At 38.9% G+C, this 18,328-nt stretch overlaps 2 protein-coding genes across 3 annotated transcripts in view; one reads left to right on the plus strand and one right to left on the minus strand.

Moving 5' to 3' along the window:
• Positions 1-249: 249 nt before the first annotated feature.
• On the minus strand, positions 250-6,203 carry SERP1 (stress associated endoplasmic reticulum protein 1). Its single transcript, XM_047874912.1, has 3 exons — positions 5,719-6,203; positions 5,362-5,437; positions 250-4,169 (listed from the first exon to the last, which is right to left on the minus strand). Exons 1-3 carry the CDS (start codon positions 5,800-5,802, stop codon positions 4,129-4,131), a joined length of 201 nt encoding a protein of 66 aa, XP_047730868.1. The 5' UTR covers positions 5,803-6,203; the 3' UTR covers positions 250-4,128.
• A 261-nt stretch (positions 6,204-6,464) lies between these two features.
• Positions 6,465-18,328, plus strand: part of EIF2A (eukaryotic translation initiation factor 2A) — a 31,095-nt gene continuing 19,231 nt past the window's right edge. For both annotated transcript variants that reach the window (XM_047874910.1, XM_047874909.1), the window contains exons 1-2: positions 6,465-6,530; positions 16,751-16,820. Coding sequence is in view for 1 of the 2 variants with exons in the window: in XM_047874909.1 (XP_047730865.1) it covers positions 6,479-6,530; positions 16,751-16,820 (122 nt within the window). In the remaining variant the exon portion in view is untranslated. The remainder of the gene's footprint in view (positions 6,531-16,750; positions 16,821-18,328) is intronic.

The following is an 18,328-nucleotide window of genomic DNA, read 5'->3' on the forward strand; positions in this document are numbered from 1 at the left end:
ATAAAGGGGCTACTAATCAAGATAATTTCTAAAGTTCCTTTCTGGCTCTAAAATCAATTATTTTCATTCTCCTGGTCCAGACTTTCTTCACAAGAGTGAGAAAAGAAGAAAAACCTGTTACTAAAGCTTTTAATGACCTTGAAATCATAGTTTTATTTAAATTTGCAGATTTTTTCTATCTACATCCCAAAGTAGAAGTTTGTACATGGTAAAAAAAAAAAAAAAAAAAAAAAAAAAAGTCACACATGGTTTATTCACTGAAATTTTGTAATAAAAAGAATCTATGGAGGGCACATGACTGCATTTATTTTTCGCTACCAGACTATCAAGTAAGATTTTTCAACATCACAGATGAAAATTTTAAAACAAAATACAGAATATATAGCAAAATATTTGTTAAAAATGTACTCTTGAATATGTTACAGTGGATAACATTACTGATTTGATCTATTTTTGTGCTATACAGGAAACATCATAGTAAAATTGTCACTTAAATTCATTTTCAAAAGAAATTGCATCTATAAAAGGACAAGTTTTTTTTCTTCTTTGAACTGGCAACATGCAAAAACATTTTTTTTTCATTAAGATTTTTTTTCTAAATGCAGAAGTAAAGAGCTCATGAAAACAGAAGTGCTCTGTATAGACGTTTTGCAATCATTCCTATGGTTTCTCTAGGGTACAGTTGAGTCTGGAAACCTTGGTTCTAGTTTCTGCTCTGCCTCAGCTAGCTTTGTGAGAGCAGACACCATTTATCTGGTTTTACTTTTCCTTTGAAATACTGGCCACAATTACGGTTTTCACTTTGTCTTTTCTCCCACTACTGGACTGAAAAATACCTGAGTGCTGGGACTGTTTTCACAGCTCTAACTCGATATCTGGCACATCAGTTACTCAATATTCATTGAATAAATGCGATTGGACTAAATTGTTCATGTCCTTTCCATATTTATGATTCTGTAATATCCAAGTCCTGACAGTTGAGTTTTCCCCTTCAGCTTGACTTCTAGCCTTTTACTGCTCATTCGTACTGCTCATTCATACATTTTCAAATTAGGACATTTTTCTCCTAATTCAACTTGAAGATAAAGCAGTACAAGTAGCTACCGTGGGATGAAGTTTAGGTAGGAAAGGGTTCTCTAAGGGAGTTACAAAGAATTTGCTGTTGAACCCAACCCCTGCTTCTTGAAGTTCTGGTTTGCATCTAAAACAGTAAGTTAAAGGTAGGTAAAGACAAATCAAATTTCAAAAGAATTTCTAATTAGAAAATTTGATGTTCTAAATTTCAGATGCTCTAAGAGCAATAAAATTTTGATGAACCTCCCAAGAGCATAATCCACCTCTACAGGGTCCTCCTTTATGCCAGCAAAACACCACAAACCTCAGTAAGAGCGACCACCCTGCAGTTGAGCACACACACTTCTTCCAAGTAAGTCAAAGCCCATTACAAAACATCCTGTTACAATGAAAATCTTTCCACATTCTGGAAGCCCACTTAGTTATTCTGAGCAACATTACATACAACCCGACAGATACAGTGAAATCCTGAACAACTCCTTGAAATGTTATACCTAAGTTACAAAGCGTAATTGGACACAATGTAGACAACCCCCAACAAAGCATCATCATACTATGTTCAACACTGGATGACACCAAATTCAATTGGGAAAGGGAGATCAAAAGAACTGTGATTTTTCCTTGAATGAGACTTCTTGAATGATAATGAGATGAGGGTAAATCTTAGGTGGAGAAGTATTTAATTCATTGTGCTTTTCATGTTTTCCTTTTTTTAAAATTTACTTTTATTTTGAGGGCAGGCCAGCGCAAGTGTGCAAGCAGGGAAGGGGGTAGAGAGAGAGGGAAAGAGAGAATCCCCAGCAGGCCTTGCATTGTCGGTATGGAGCCCAAGACAGGGCTGGATCTCATGAACCATAAGATAATGACCTGAGCTGCTATCAAGAGTCAGCCGCTTAATTCACCAAGCCACTCAGGCACCCCTATACTTTTAATGTTTTTCTTGCTACCTATTTCCAGTTATAAATTTTTAATCTGAGTCTCTGGGTGCCAGTTCTTTTAACTCAAGTACAACATAATACTAGGCATTCTTTAATTTTCTATTAACTATAAAAAGTACACTCAGATAAGAAATCTGTAAAATCATTTCCTTTCAGAAGTAATCAAATATTCTGGGAACTTTATTTTTAAAGGATAAATCAAGACATAGCTTTCATTGACCCAAACATGCATAATCCATCCTTAATATAAAATGTACTCAATTAGGAAATCACACATGAAATACAAAAGGAATGCAACTTTACATATGTAAAATGATTGCTAGCTATAGCAATTTAACAGTCAAATCAATAAAGACATTGTACAACTTAAAAAAAAAAAAAAACCCTAACATCTTAAAGCCAATTATTTATAGTAAACCAAGGGAAATTTTTATACGGAATGGTTTGACTCAAAGCAAAGAATAAGGCACCTGCTATAAATTTAGAACAGTAACTTTCATTTTTAAAGTTATAATAAAATAGAATTAGTCAATCAAGACACTTGCTTCATAGGGAAACAAGTGTTTATTTCCTGGGTGAGAAAGGCAGGTAACTGCAGATAAAAACCTGCTGGCCCAAGGTCAGCTGATTCCTTCCTTTCCTGTTTTAGAGTAGTCAAGTTCCTAAGCATCCTTAACTACTCCTCTCCCTCACTCGTCCCCTATATTGAGGGGGATCAGAAACTCTGAGGTTCACAATGTGTATGACTAGGTAGATTTCCCTTCTGTTCCTCTTAAAACAGCTTATTTTAAAAGAGATATCCTGAGGCAATTAACGAAGCAAACAAGCAGCTTTCTTTCCAATTCATTGATACATAGACACCTCTCAGGCTTTTTTTTTTTTTTAATCAAGTTATGGCTAAGTAAACAGCCAAAACTTACAATTTTCAACAGTATCCGAAAACCTAAAACCTGCCTTCTCACCCTTACCATTAGTAAAAAGAAACTCTGATCAATCATAACCTATAAAATTATACCACAAAGGGAAGACTAAAGACTGATCCTTATCAGCAAATCCATTTAATTCCAGACGGCACTTTAGTCTGATGTATCTAGTGCCCTACCAAAATTTTAATCATAAACCCAGAAGATTATTTCCAAACTAAGTAACTTTTCAGTTGATGTGCCTTTTTGGTATTAAAAGTGCTATTAACGTGCTAAGATGTCTTATGGCACATTAGACTCATCAGGATGTCCTGATGAAACATCCGTTTTTAGTAGTATTTTTCCCCAAAATACTGTCTAGCCTAGTAGTCCCCTTTGATATATTAATGATGGTAAAATCAATGGTGACATAAACAAACTTTCCCTGACTTTACTCCACATGGTAACTTTTAGTGAAACTGAAGTTACTAAGTTACAAAATGCTCAACCAAGTTTTCTTATGGCATTTTACATTAGTATAACTACTCATGCAAAATCCAAGGTAGTGTAATAGAAATAATATTGTTAAAATAGATATTGTAGCTATAAGCATCTTCTTTTATATTAGGCATTTAGAAGCTTTTAAAAAATTTTAGGTGCTAAAGATTATGGGAAAACGAGGCTAACTGTGTAGTTGTTCCATTTATAAGCACTTTATTACAGGACAGTGACATTACCCTATATGGGAGTGTGCTTTCAATTCAAGATATAGTAATAAAGTGCCTAACTATATAAAAACCATGACTCCAAATTTTAAATTAAAACTAATTGCATATACACATTAGGGTTAACAAAATCTAGACTCTGTCTACATAGATTTAATCTAATTATCTATCTATACTGGATAGGGTTTTAACAACCACATTAAGAAAACTTACTCTTTACTGACTGAATAAGTAGGGTCCACTACTATAGCTTAACAATCAAATTTTATTGCTTTATTCATGTGGTGCTTTTGCAAGGCACTGTGGTATGGACTAGAAAACTTGGAATGACTCATGGAGAAACCTTGGAATGACAAATGAAGGATGATATGAAAAGTCATTCTGAGGCAGGATGCTTTACTGAATTGTTTTTAACCAGGGTATCAAACATCAGGAATGAGTTCAAGTTAAAATTCACAGGAGAATGGAAACATCTTAAGGTCAGTCACTTCACATGCCCATCCTGATACTTTGAATAATCTGGAAAATTGCTGCAAAAAGAAAGAACAAATGTTTTAGTAAGCATGCTTTGAATAAAATAGGAATGACAACTGGCAAATATTTATTAAGGTACTTCATGAGAATCCAAGAGCACCCTTAAAATTACTTGCAAATGCTAGGTAACTTCATTGAAGAAGTGAAGACAAGCCTACCCTAATAAACCAATTCAATGTCCATAGTTATTTTTTTCAGCTTTTCTGAATTCTACGTCTAACCGTCCAAGAGATTTTGCAATACACAATCATTTTAGAAAAAGCTTAAAGCACCAAAGCAAACAGGTTTTTCTAGCATAGAATTATTTTGATTTATCCCCAAAATATTAAATGTCCTTCTAAGGCCTGGCCTATAATATAACCATGCTTCCTCATTCTCACAAAGCTGAAATTGAATAATCTTTAGGTTACATAAATTGCTTGGCTCTTGGCCAACTAGTAAGTTTAGGAAGCAGGCGAAATGAAACGTTTAAGAGAAACCTCAGTAACTTTAGAATGTCAGAATATAAAAAACAGAAACAATATAAACAGTTTGCATATTGGAATAATAAATGAAAAGAAAAATATTCTGTAATCCATTTGCAGAGGCAGGAATCTATTACTTTAATAGTAGGCTGACCTGATAACTTATTTTTCCTCCCATATGTCAAACGTTTCTTTAATTAATCTAAAAACATTTGTCTCCTACACTAAGTTACCAATCAGGTACATTTCCTCTATACCCAACCAATTCTTCGCACGAGCTTTACTTTACAAAATATAACCAATTTTGCCATAAAAACATTAATTTTGGGACACGTTAAATTCAGTTCAACGTCCACATATACATCATGTTCGTAAGTTTTTTGCAAATATATTCATAATATGCTTGCAAAACATTCTAAATTCTCATTCCGTGAGGTTTTTTTGTTTTGGTCTAAATTTCTTCCAACTTGATCATTACTAACTGAAGAGCTGACCTCCTTTTCTGATCTCCTGTGAGCACAAATCAAGCTATGAGAAGTTTCTGGAGCACCACCCTCTGTGCATATGTGGGACAAGTAATTCGGTTCAGACGAGAGACACTTATGTGGAGCTCCCAGCAGGTGGGTTGAGAACTACGCGGGTAGGATTCACCACTGATGGGTCACCACGTCATCCCAAACCCGACATCCAATGCCCTACCCGATGGTAGCCCCAAAACACTTACCAGAACCACAAACGACAAAAATGAAGAGAGCCAATAACCAGGGTCCTACAGACGCCTTCTCTTCGGGAGCATTTCTCTGCAAAAACGGAAAGTCCCATTTCAAATGCAAAAACCCAATCCGATCCCGGGCTCCTGCAGCCTACACCGCGGGCCAGGTTTCCAGGTCCCCTCACAGGTTTGCCCTCCGTTCCCGAACCGCCTAGCTTCAAGCACCCACCTACCCGAACCACCCTCCCCCCTGCCCCGCCCCGCCAACTTAGCGTCCAGCTCGTGGCCTCGGGCCTGGGGAGAACTCGATCCTAGGACCCGGGCCTGAACCCCGGCTGCGGGACGGACGGGCGCCTGCTCTTTCCTTACCGAAGTCTTGGCGACGTTGCCCCGCTGGGTGATGTTCTTGCTGTGCTTCTCGTTGGCCATACGGATTCGCTGCTTGGCGACCATCTTCACGGCGCCACCACCTGCCTCAGCCACCCCTTAGACTCGCTAGCTCGCCTCCCCTCGGGCCGCTGCGACGCTCTGGTCCCGGTGCCTGCGCTGCCGGAGCTAGAAGGCTCTCAGGCGGGGCGCTAGCTCCGGCCGCTGGGCCTGAGCGAGGCGAACTCGGGTGCCGAGCGCTAGCGGGGCGTCGGGCCGCCGACTGACTGACGACGCCGGACTAGCCGGCCGAGAAGCGGGCACGCGGGACGACAAGCAGGCCGCCGGGATATTCTCGCGCCGCCGCTCTGGCCGCCGCCGGGAGCGTGGAGTGAAAGAGGAAGGAAACGCAACGCAACAACCGAGCAGCGCTGCCCGTAGCCTCGAACTACTTCGGGTTCGGCTGCCAACGTCAGCACTGGACGGACTCCGCCCCGCGGAAGTGCGGACTCCGCCTGCTGTAAAAGAGGGAGAGGGGAGGGCAAAGGCTGGCGCACGAGCACTAGTCCCGCCCCGCGGTGCTCTTTAAAGTGTCTCCCCAGAGCTGCGCGTGCGCGTCCAGACTCCTTTTTCTACTGCCGTCTCCCACCGGAAGTGAATTGGCCCCGAGGCTCGTGATACCGGAAACAGCTACGCGCTGTCTCCACGCCTGTGGAGACGTGTAGGGGCCGGGTTTGGCCCTCGTGAACTCTGACCCCAGCGCATGGGTTTCTCTTTCCGGGACAAGATGGCGCCGTCCACGCCACTACTGACAGGTGAGTCCTCAACGAGTAAGAGACTTTTTCAGAGCATTTTCCTCTTGTGTCTTTGCTCTTGGGGATTACCCGAGAAGCACTGGCGTCTGCTCCACCTTTCCTTGTGGACTATGGAAGAGCCAGAGGGTCTTGTGGGTTGCTTGGTGTAGCGTGGCAATCGGAAGTGAGGCCCCAGCCTCTGGGCTTCAGTATTCCCCTCCCTTTTGCCCGTCCATCATTCCTCCCTGTCGCTTCAGATTCCACTGGAGTTGAGGACGAGAGATAAGAACAGAAAGTGCGGGTTGAATTTGTTACCCCGGGTCTGCAAACACGGGTTTTATACGTACTCTGATATGGTGACAGATCTTGTTGACAGAAGTCATTGAGTTCTGTAATAAAGAACAAACATAAACAAATGGCTAGAATGCGCACACACATTAAATACACCTGAATTTAAGTAGTACCAAATTCTGTGCTCTTTGCTTTAATGAAATTAGTAGGATCAAATAGAGTGGAGGTTTAAAGTGATGAAAGTGTGGTCTGGGGTCGTGGCAGTGAGCATTATGGAAATGATGGCAACGTTTGATGTTGAAGTGTTTATGAGTATTTTAGAATCTGATTATTACCGGATTCCTGAGATTTTGGATTGGAGGCAGAGTTTACAATTTTATAAAAGATAGTTAACTTAGTCTGGGACTGTGTCCGGGAAGACTCTGAGTTAGGGTAATGGCTGGGATTCTCATATGAGTATCAAATAGAGGGGAATTGGGAGAGAAAAGAACAGAGGCTTTGATTAAGCCATGGATAGCTTATAGAGAAGGAGAAACACCATTAACAGAAAGGTCGTTTACTTTTGAGGAAGGGGGTTATGTCCCCAAACTTGAAAGGAACATTAGAAAGCTTTTGCACTTTTTGCCATTCTACATTTTAAGATCTTTGTTATTAAGCACCATGACCGCTCATATCAATCTGGCTACCGCAGTTCAGTCATCAAATATTTATCAAATAATGAGTATAATTTGTAAGATAATATGCCAGACAGATACTATTTAAAAGGCATAATTACATAACTAAATGAATTTTTTTCTCTGGCTTCTTAAAAGTAACTAGTATGTTATTCACAGTTTTGGAACACTGAATGCTTATTTGTACTCTAAAAAAAACCAGTACATTTAAAAATCTGATAAATTTTCTATCTGAAAGTAATGTAATATTGTGTGTTAATTATATACAAGTAAAAAATTTAATTTGAAAAAAATCTTTACAGGGGCTGCTCAGTGTTTACAGGGTAAATTCCATCCTGTTTAGCATAGCATGTGGAACCCTTCATAATCCTTGAAAAGCTCTTTGCATTCATTTCTTTGCTCCCCACCCTATTGTGCTCCATCAATATTGGACTGCTTACAAAACCCTTGAAAAATCTACTTCAGTCTAGGACTCCTGGTCCTCTTGATTTGGCTTACTTTTATCTTTTAAAATTCATTTCTGGGGCGCCTGTGTGGCTCTGTCAGTTGAACGTCTGACTTGGAGTCAGGTCATGATCTTGGGGATTCGTAAGTTCAAGCACCCCATTGGGCTCGCTGCTGTCAGCACAGAGCCTGCTTTGGATACTCTTGTCCTCACTCTTCTCAGACGATCAGTCACTCCCAGGCTATTTTTGTACTTCATATATACTTGAATTTTTTTTTTTCACGTATCGCATAGGTTAATTAATTATCTAGTTGTTTAGATGCTTTTCTGCCTTTCTAGACTAAACTCCTTGGTGGCAGGGCACAGTTTTCCTCATCTCCGTCTTCTCAACACCAGGTACAGTGTGTACTAAACAATAGACATTCTAAATGTTTGATGGAGAAATAAATTAATGAAGCATAACCACTTCATTTATAGTCATATTAACAAAGTGAAAGTTTTCTTACAATGCTTAAAATTAAGGACTTGGTAAGAACTTAAAGGTTAGCTAGTCAGTCTATCCCTCATAGTTTCATATTCATAGAAGCCCTGAAAGATTACGTGGTCAGATTCACATTGCAAATTGGCAGAATTAGAATTATATTGAATCATTCAACTCCGTGGTCCATTCTTCTTTTATTTGAACACACTAATTGTTAGTATAGGTATTTCAATCAATAATAGATTTTTATTTCCAAAAATTTTTTTTAAACTTAGACTTACAGGATTTTGGAGTTTGGAATAATTTGGACATTGTCCAGTAAGTTTTGTCAGTTGCAAATTTTTTTTAAAATTTTTTTTACATTTATTTATTTGAGAGAGACAGAGCACAAGTGGGGGAGGGTCAGAGAGAGAATGAGACACAGAATCCAAAGCAGGCTCCAGGCTCTGAGCTGTCAGCACAGAGCCTGATGTGGGGCTCAAAGTCACAAACCGTGAGATCATGACCTGAGCTGAAGTCGGATGCCCAAACAACTGAGCCACCCGGGCACCCCTGTCAGTCTTAACTTTTCACTGAAAATGACAAAAAGCCAGAGTAGGTGATAAAGGGAGTTTCCTTTTTTTTGAAACTCATGTAATTGTAAAGCTTCAGTACTGCTACACCCAGGTACTCACTTGACTCCAAAAATGCTTTTCTTTATCCCTAGGCACTTGCTTTCTTTTCAATTAAATTCATTCTTAGGCTGGGGCGCCTGGGTGGCGCAGTCGGTTAAGCGTCCGACTTCAGCCAGGTCACGATCTCGCGGTCCGTGAGTTCGAGCCCCGCGTCAGGCTCTGGGCTGATGGCTCAGAGCCTGGAGCCTGTTTCCGATTCTGTGTCTCCCTCTCTCTCTGCCCCTCCTCCGTTCATGCCCTGTCTCTCTCTGTCCCAAAAATAAATAAACGTTGAAAAAAAAAATTAAAAAAAAAAAAATTCATTCTTAGGCTAACATTCTCCAGGTTTACACTCAACTAGCTCACAACCCCAAAGGAAAGCACATTTTTTTGCTAGTCTCAATGCTGGCTGTTTTTGGCTTGGCTTGGCTGGATCTTGTTCATCTTTGAATCAATATTTAATCAAATCACCAGGACCAAATTATAGTCTCACTCTTGGATAGTTCCCCCTGGAAAATTAGAGTCTCCTAGAAGGTAGGACCTGTGTCCATGCCAGACATGTAAAACAGTGGCCCTTACATGAAACCCATATGTCTAATCAGCTTGTCTGGTTGAGGCCACCATTGAGATAATTGATTCAAAATGGAATCATTTTCCTACACTGATAGGTACTTCAGTGAATGTAAGGGTTGGAAAAAAATATCCCATTGTAATGATCACCATATCCCTGGTACGGGATCCTTGTTGTTGAAGCCTAGTAGTTTTCTCATATTGAGTCAGGCCTAGAGCAATAAATGGCATATGAGTATCTATAAAGGCTAGTAATCTTTAAAGTTTTTATTTATTTATTTTGAGAGAGAGTGAGCAGGGGAAGGGCAGAGAGAGAGGAGGAGAAAGGATCCCAAGCAGGCCCCGTGCTGTGCAGAGCCTAATGCAGGATCTAACTAAAGAACGGTGAGATCATGACCTGAGTTGAAACCAAGAGTCAGACACTTAGCTGACTGAGCCACCCAGGCACCCCAAGGCTAGTAATTTTTTAAGATACTATTTAAGTGCAACATTTAATGTGATTGTTTTAAAATAGTTTTTCTTTGTGAAACTCTGGCATTTATTTGTTGCTTTACTGAAAAGAACTGTTCATATTCTAGATTTTTCTTTCTAATAGAACATATTTCCAGATCCCCTTTGATTAACAGGGGAAAGTCATTAAAAACAAGGGATCATATCTGGGGCGCCTGGGTGGCGCAGTCGGTTAAGCGTCCGACTTCAGCCAGGTCACGATCTCGCGGTCCGGGAGTTCGAGCCCCGCGTCGGGCTCTGGGCTGATGGCTCAGAGCCTGGAACCTGCTTCCGATTCTGTGTCTCCCTCTCTCTCTGCCCCTCCCTCGTTCATGCTCTGTCTCTCTCTGTCCCAAAAAATAAATAAATATTGAAAAAAAAAAAATTAAAAAAAAAAATAAATAAATAAAAACAAGGGATCATATCAACTCTCAGTACACTATATTAAGCTATCTCTACATTGTATTCACTGTTTCATATTTAGTCACTTCTAATTAAAATGAATTTCTCATTAGAAAGTAATATGTAGAAAAATTGTTTTAGTTACTGAAAAGAACTTTTGAATCCATATTTATCTTGCCTTTATTAACTCAAAATACAGTTTATGTTGTTAAGAATCTGATTTTGTGTGTCTTCTAATAAACTTTGTATACCCATTTATTCTTGTAGAAGTTACTCAAACTGATTAAATCCAGTAAAATATCTTAGTGGTTCCAAAACGTCTTGCAACACTTTCTCCTAGTTCTGCTTCTGTGTAAGGAGGTGTGAAATGAATATAAATATAAGTAGGGATTTACATGTGCAAACAAGACTGTAGTGACTCATTAAGATTTTTATGATGAATTCAATTGATAATTAGTTCCCCTAAAATAGACATATCTATTATAAAGCATCATGTACAAAGAAGGGTTGTCTAATTGAATGGGGACCAACAGTATCACCAGTTTTCAAGTAGCCCTGGTTTGTACTTTTGTCTCATGGAATTTGTTTTTACCTTAGTACATAAGTCGTGGTCTCTTCAATTTTTTATTTTAATGTAACACTTTTGCCTGGTATTCGCAAGCAAATCCATTCTTGAGAAATGTTGGAAAACGTTTTTTCCAAACTTTTGATTGGTTTAATTTCTTGCCATATTGTGAACGAGCACTACCAAAAATGATGGTCTTATAAAATACCTTATATCTTGATATAGTTTAAGACTTACAAGAAGTTGCAAAACAGTAAAAGGAGTTCCCCTGTATCCTTCACTTAGCTTTGTATACTATCTTACATAACCATACTACGTTATCAAAACTAGGAAATTAGTGCTGGCACAGTAGTATTTACTAACTTAAAATCCTTATTTGGATTTCACCAGTTTGTGCGCGTATATCACACTAAGAAATTTTGTCACATATATAGATTTCTGTAACCGCCACTATCGGAATATAGAACTACTCTATCATAAAGAAGATGCTACCCTTTTATAGTCAGAATCTCCTTCGAGCTCTAAACTTTGGCAACCACTGATCTGTCCTTTATCATGATAATTTTGTCATTTCAAGAGTGTTAAATAAATGGAATCATAGGACATGAAGCCTGCGGATTTGTGTTTTAAAACTGTTTTGGGGACACCTGGGTGGTTCATCTGGTTCAGCATCTGACTCTTGATTTCAGCTTAGGTCATGATCTCACTGTTTCATAAGTTTGAGCCCCATGTAGGGCTCTGTGCTGACAGTGTGGAGTCTGCTTGAGATTCTCCCTCTCTTTCCGCCCCTTCCCCACTCTGATTCTGTCTCTCCCAAAATAAATAAACTTAAAAAAAAGAAGAAAACTGTTCTTTATTTAGAATGTGAACATGTGCATGTTGAAAGCACTTGATTAATTTGACTCAAGATTTTGCTTCTCCAGAAACATAACTAAAACCAGGAAGTAAAAACCACATGAGACTGCATGCTACTTGAGCAGGAAAGAGTGACACTTTTCACACTGACATTTCTGTCAAGTGTTGCCTTTTAAGATTTTGAGTTAACAATCTATATGAAAGAATGTGGATTAAGTAGTTTTTGTTCCTTGCTCCTGTTCCTGTCTTAGTCCATTCAAGCTACAATAGCAAAAATACCCTAGAGTGGTTGGCTTAAACACTTATTTCCCACACTTCTGGAGTCTGGGAAGTCCAAGATCAAGATACTGGCAGATTTGGTGTCTGGCGAGAGCCTACTTCCTGGTTCATAGATAGCCATTGTCTGCTGGGCAGAAAGGGCAAAAGAGCTCTCTGGGATCTCTTTCATAAGGGTGCTAATCCCATTCTTGAGGGCTCTGTTGTCCTGACCTAATTACCTTCCAAAGGCCTACCTCCAAGTACCATTACTTTAAGGATTAAGATTCAACATATGAATGAGGGGGGTGGTAATCATTCAGTCTATAGTAGATCCTTTGGGGTTTTCCACCTGTCTTAGTTTGGTATGTAGGTATGAAATAGAAATTTTAGAAAAGGAAAACCTTGTACTGATTGCCCTGAATACCCTGAAAATTCCCACTGCTACCTTCATGGGTTTGGCAATATAGTTGCCACCCTAGTCCAATTGACCCTTGAGTAACATGGGTTTGCACCATGCAGGTCCACTTAAACATTATTTTTATTTTTACTTATTTTTAATGTTTATTTATTTATTTTTGAGAGAGAGCAAGCACAAGCAGGAAAGGGGCAGAAAGAGAGGGAGACACAGAATCTGAACAGGCTCTAGGCTCCGAGCTATCAGCATTGAGCCTAATGCAGGACTTGAACCCACGAACCATGAGATCATGACCTGAGCCAAAGTCAGGCGCTTAACTAACTGAGCCACCCAGGCACCTCTGCTTATGATTTTCTTAATAACACTTTCTTTTCTGTAGCTTACTTACTGTATTGTAAGAATATAGTATATATGCATATATAACAAAATATGTGTTAATTGACCATTTATGTTATCAGTAAGACTTCTGGTCAGCTATAGGCTATTAATAGTTAAATATTTTGGAGAGTCAGGTTATTCACAGATTTTCAGTTGTGCGATATTCAATACCCCTAACCCCTGTGTTGTCCAAGGGTCAACTGTATAATGTACAAAAACTTTGAATTTTACCCCCAAGTAAACATTGTGGTTGTTGATAACAGCAAAGTCAACAAATACAGAGGACCAAGGTCACTAGTTGCAAGTTCATGAGAACACAAAAAGCTGAGATGAGTTCGATAAAGCTTTTTTTTTTTTTTCTTTTTTCTTTTTTCTTTTTTGCCAGTCACCTCAGGCATATTTTCTAAGGGCCGGCAGTTAAGGCAATAGAACATGGTTTGATTGCATCATCATATAGCACATTCTCTAATTACACTTCAGCTTCAGTGGGACTTCACTGATGATATGCTGTTTTATTTTCCTAGGCCTATATGTGAGTTCTGTAAGAGGGTCCTTAATGTGTTAAGTTGCCACAGCAGCTTGTGGGAGGACTTCATTAGGCTGACAAAGTTTTATGTAACCCTTATAATAAAGTGTAATCTGGTAACTAACTCCCTAGTTTGGTAAAATCATTTTTGATTATTCCTCAAATAAAGATTTATCAAAACCATTATTATAGTATTAAGAAAAGAATGGCCTGTTTTCTTCTAAATCAGAATGTCATACATGATACTGCAGCAGATGATTTGGTAATGAGAAATAGCATCGTTTTGCCTGTGTAGTATATTGGTGCTGCATTTGATCTTAACCAAAAAACCGAGAAGCAAGTGAGAATTTTCATGTTAAAGGATTATACTTCATAGATTTAAAATCTTGTAGGAAAACATTTTCTGGCACAAAATTTTCTAATGTCATTAGAGATTTTTAAAATAGATAACGTCAGTGTTTCATTCAAGGCATAGCCACAGACTGAGCTCCTTTGACATCATTACCTTGAGTGCAGTGAGGGATTCATTTTTTTAAATCCCTAATACCTAGCCCATAGAACTGTGAAGGGGCCAAATCCTATAGAAGTTTATAGGCCGTAGTATAAGGAGTTTAGATTTTAATATATGCACAGGCACCTGGATGGGTCAGTTGGTTAAGTGTCTGACTCTTGGTTTCAGCCCAGGTCGTGATCTCATGGTTTGTGGGATCGAGCCCTTGTCAGGCTCTGTGCTGACAGCACGGAGTCTGCTTGGGATTCTCTCTCCCTGTCTCTGCCCCTCTGCGACTCTAGAGCACGTGTACACACGCTCTCTCAAAATAAATAAACTTAAAAAAAGATTGTGATACATGCAGAACACTTTGCTAGAATTCATTCCATTCAAGGCCAAAGGACCTATAACAGTTTGACAGTTCAGTCAGGTGCTCTGCATATGAAGAAACATGGTAGCTACTTGTATACTTTTGGATCTCTAACTAGAAACTTCATTTAGTTGTATGTTTGCTTATTTTCCATCCCTCCATTAGAATGGAGGCTCCAGGAAGACATCAATTTTTGTCTTGTTCATCAGTGGTTCTTTTCCTTCCATGCTAACTTTATTTACTTTGGGTCTATAAATTATATTACTTTCAGTATCTGAAAATTGAGCTAGTAATTCTCAGGTAGAAAATCAGTGTTAATGAGAACTGTCCCTTGACAAGGGAGCTGAGAGTGGCCCCTATTTACCAACTTTGCTGCCTTCTCAGTAAAGAGAGGAAGGGGATATTTGTGAACAGCTGGCAGAAAAGGAAGCAGATATAATTATAACCATGAACCTCAGTAAAAGTTTTTCTGCTCTTCAGCTCTTAAACTGTTGCTGCTAGCAAGAATTTTAGCTGATAAAATAGTAACTCATCACCAAGCCCTGCTAATTTTATCTCCTAAAATTAAACACACTCGTTCTCCATTTCCACTGCCCACCCCAGTCCAAGTTTCTATGCTCTCCTGTAGGATTCCTGCAGAACTGTCTTGAATAGTCTTTTCTTATCCACTCTTAACTCTCTTCCAGTTTATTCTCTACCTTGTACCAGATTGACCTTTACACAATGCAAATGTGTTTCTCAAAATTTGCCTAAAACCCTTCTGAAGTTCCCCACCATTTTTTTTTAAATGTTTATTTATTTTTGAAAGAGGGAGAGACAGAGAGCAAGTGAGGGAGGGGCAGAGAGAGAGGGAGACACAGAATCCCAAGCAGGCTCCAGGCTCTGAGCTGTCAGCACAGAGCCCAACGTGGGGCCCATGAACCGCGAGATCATGACCTGAGCCAAAGTCGGACGCTTAACCGACTGAGCCACCCAGACACCCCATGAAGTTCCCCACCATTCTTAGGCTACAGACCAACATTGCCTAGCTTAGGCCATAAGATCCTGCTTGGTCTGAACCCTGTTTTTCTCTCCAGCTCCAGTTCCTTCCATAAAGGCCCTCTTTCCATTTCTGTGTTGCTCTGTCATCTCTCTTGCCATGGAGGTTTTGCACTTGTTACTGTTGTCTTTGCTTGTTAACTGCCATTCATCCCTCACATCTCAGCACACAAATCCTGTGCTCAAGGACACTTTCCCTAACTTTCCATTTTTAGATCAAAACTCACCTATTAATCACTGGATTAGCCCCATATATCTTTACTTTGTAGCACTAAGCACACTTACAGAATTCCATGTATTTGACTATTTGGTTAATAAGCTCAGCAACAAGTCTGATTTTCCTCCCTATTGTATCTCCAGTACTCAACAGAGGGTCTGGGAGGCAGTTTTTATTTTTTACTCATTAAGCATTTGTTGAATGAACGAATCGATTTATTTGATTCAGCTTTAGAAACTTCTAATTCGGCCATTTAAAAATATATAATTAATTGTATAGATGTTCTTAATCTTGGACTTTATTCCCACTTAATTTTTTAGGATATTACTGTCCTTGGGAACTTCGTAATGAATGTGTCTCATCCCACTTGTTCTCTTAGTTTGAGAATTGTATTAATAATGCCTAGTTTTCTTTAAGAACTTTGAATATATTCTATATTTTTAGGTTATTGTTTTGCATAAAGCACACAGCCACCCTGTGTTCTAATATTTCCTCTCTTTCAGGTTGCAGACTGCCAACTCTTTATTGTATCTTTATACGGCAGAAGGAAAGCTGGCTAGGTCTGGGACTGTTCTTCTAAGGGCACTAATCCCACTCATGAGGGCCCTGCCCTCATGATCTAATTATTTCTCAAAGTCCCCAATTCCAAATACTATCACATTGGGATTAGAGTTTCAACATGAGGAGTTGGGGGAGACATAAACATTCCATGACATTACCTATTGGTTTCCCAGCAATAGGGTTACATAATTTCATGCAATAGGGTTAAGAAAAATTTACCTTTGTAATGCCAACATTGCATTGTATAGTTTTATGAAATGTTTAATAGCTTCATTGATACTTTGACTGAAAGCTTTTTGTTTTTTAAAATATTTGTGGGGTGCCTGGATGGCTCAGTCGGTTGAGCGTCCAGCTTTGGGTCAGGTTGTGATCTTGTGGTTCGTGAATTGGGCTTGCTGCTGTCAGTGCAGAGCCTGCTTCGGATCCTCTGTCCCTCTCTCTCTGCCCTTCCTCTGCTCGTGCTTTCTCTCTCAGAAAGAAAAGAAATAAAATATAAAATAAAATATTTGTGATTACTGAGTATTTATTAACAAACTAATGGTGGTTCTGTTTTGTTTTTTTAGTCCGAGGATCAGAAGGACTTTACATGGTAAATGGACCACCACATTTTACAGAAAGCACATTGTTTCCAAGGTATGGTTTATTTTGTTAAGTGATGTTATAGGGAACTATATAATAATTCTAAATTATTTTTGTTGTTGTTATATTCTGAACAAGAAAGAAAGAGCAGATAAGCGAGTTTCCTGGGGTATGTTATATAATATTAACAGAAGATGGAAAGAATGTATGTCCTCTATCAAGAAAAATGATCAATCTTTAGATTTGAAACTAATAGCTTCAGCATGTTTAAAAGAAAAAGTGTAGACACGAGTATAATTGTGTTGAAGCCTTTGACTTAGAAGAATTTTATCTTAGGGGTTGAAGAAAAACTTGCAAATGTGATAGTCAAACCTCTGCCTACAGTCTTCGTAAAATCAGAGAATGACAAACGTATAAGAAAGGAAGGAAATACGATCGATAGATGTAGATATATTTTTTTCTTAAAAAGAATAAAAAGGCTAAACCCAAAACAAAATATTAAGTTGGTGGCATAACTATATGATGACATTCAAAATTCTTAAATGCATTCAGTAGCTTTATTGGCAACAGAAAATTGATATTGTCATTTTAAATCTATTACAGGATAAAACAATTATATTAACATCCTCAGAAACCAAGATTTTCAGCCTGAGGGTGAAGGGATAGACTTGCATATGTCAGTATGAACTCATGATTTCTTTTCATAAAAACGCTTGTATTTTTTAGTAATGTCCACTGAAAAAGGTTAAGGGGCGGTGATAAGGTAGTAGCAGTGAATACCCCTGTCTCACAGATTATGATCTCTAAACACCATTCTTCAGCAACAGGAACTCGTTCCTTGAAGAAGCAACTGATTCCAGGTCTAGTACAGAAGACAGTACGAGTTGAGCTAGAGACATTTTGGTCCAGAAAGCAAGAAAGCTATAAAAGACTACCAGGGCTTTGTTGAAGAGTCACAAGAGTCAACTTCAGGGCATTCACAGCAACTTAAGATGAGGCAATTTGAGCATTGGAAAGAATCATGACTAAAAGGATTGAGACATTCAAGTATGTAAACACTCGCCCCCAAATTCCTCTCTCTCCAAATCTTATTGGTCAGCATTGGAGGTTGATGGGGTCCTTGCGCATTATTTTGAAAATTGACAAATCAAGAGAAGAAATCACGCATTTATTTTGTCTTTCCCATACAGACAGTTTTTCAAAGTATCCAAATTGTTGATGAGGAAAACTTATTTAGAGGAGAATTCCAGTGGATAAATACAGAAGTAACATTGGGGTTAGATAATCATTGTAATCTTAAAGAAATCTTGTGTCAGTTCTCAGACTTTAGCATACATCAGAGTGATCTGAAGAGCTTGTTAAAACACAGATTGCTGCTTCCTCTCCAGATATTCTGACTCATTAGATCTGGGGCGGGGCCCAAGAACTAGAATTTTTAACAGTTCCCCAGTAATGCCAAAGCTGCAAGTTTAGGGACCCTGCTTTGAGAACCACTGATCTGGGCAAATGATCATCAAAAGATGCTGAGCCTATTAGAAGAACTATGGATGGGGAACTTTATA

Source organism: Prionailurus viverrinus, chromosome C2 (genome assembly GCF_022837055.1).
Source record: "Prionailurus viverrinus isolate Anna chromosome C2, UM_Priviv_1.0, whole genome shotgun sequence".
Taxonomy (NCBI): domain Eukaryota; kingdom Metazoa; phylum Chordata; class Mammalia; order Carnivora; family Felidae; genus Prionailurus; species Prionailurus viverrinus.

What these genes read in the sequence shown, in the direction of transcription:
- SERP1 (XM_047874912.1), bottom strand. Translation starts at nt 5,802, where the DNA reads ATGGTCGCCAAGCAGCGAATCCGTATGGCCAACGAGAAGCACAGCAAG. An exon ending in GCAACGTCGCCAAGACTTCG is followed by an intron (nt 5,438 to 5,718) that starts GTAAGGAAAGAG and finishes CCGTTTTTGCAG; the next exon opens with AGAAATGCTCCCGAAGAGAA. An exon ending in TTTTGTCGTTTGTGGTTCTG is followed by an intron (nt 4,170 to 5,361) that starts GTAAGTGTTTTG and finishes TTCTTTTTGCAG; the next exon opens with CAATTTTCCAGATTATTCAA.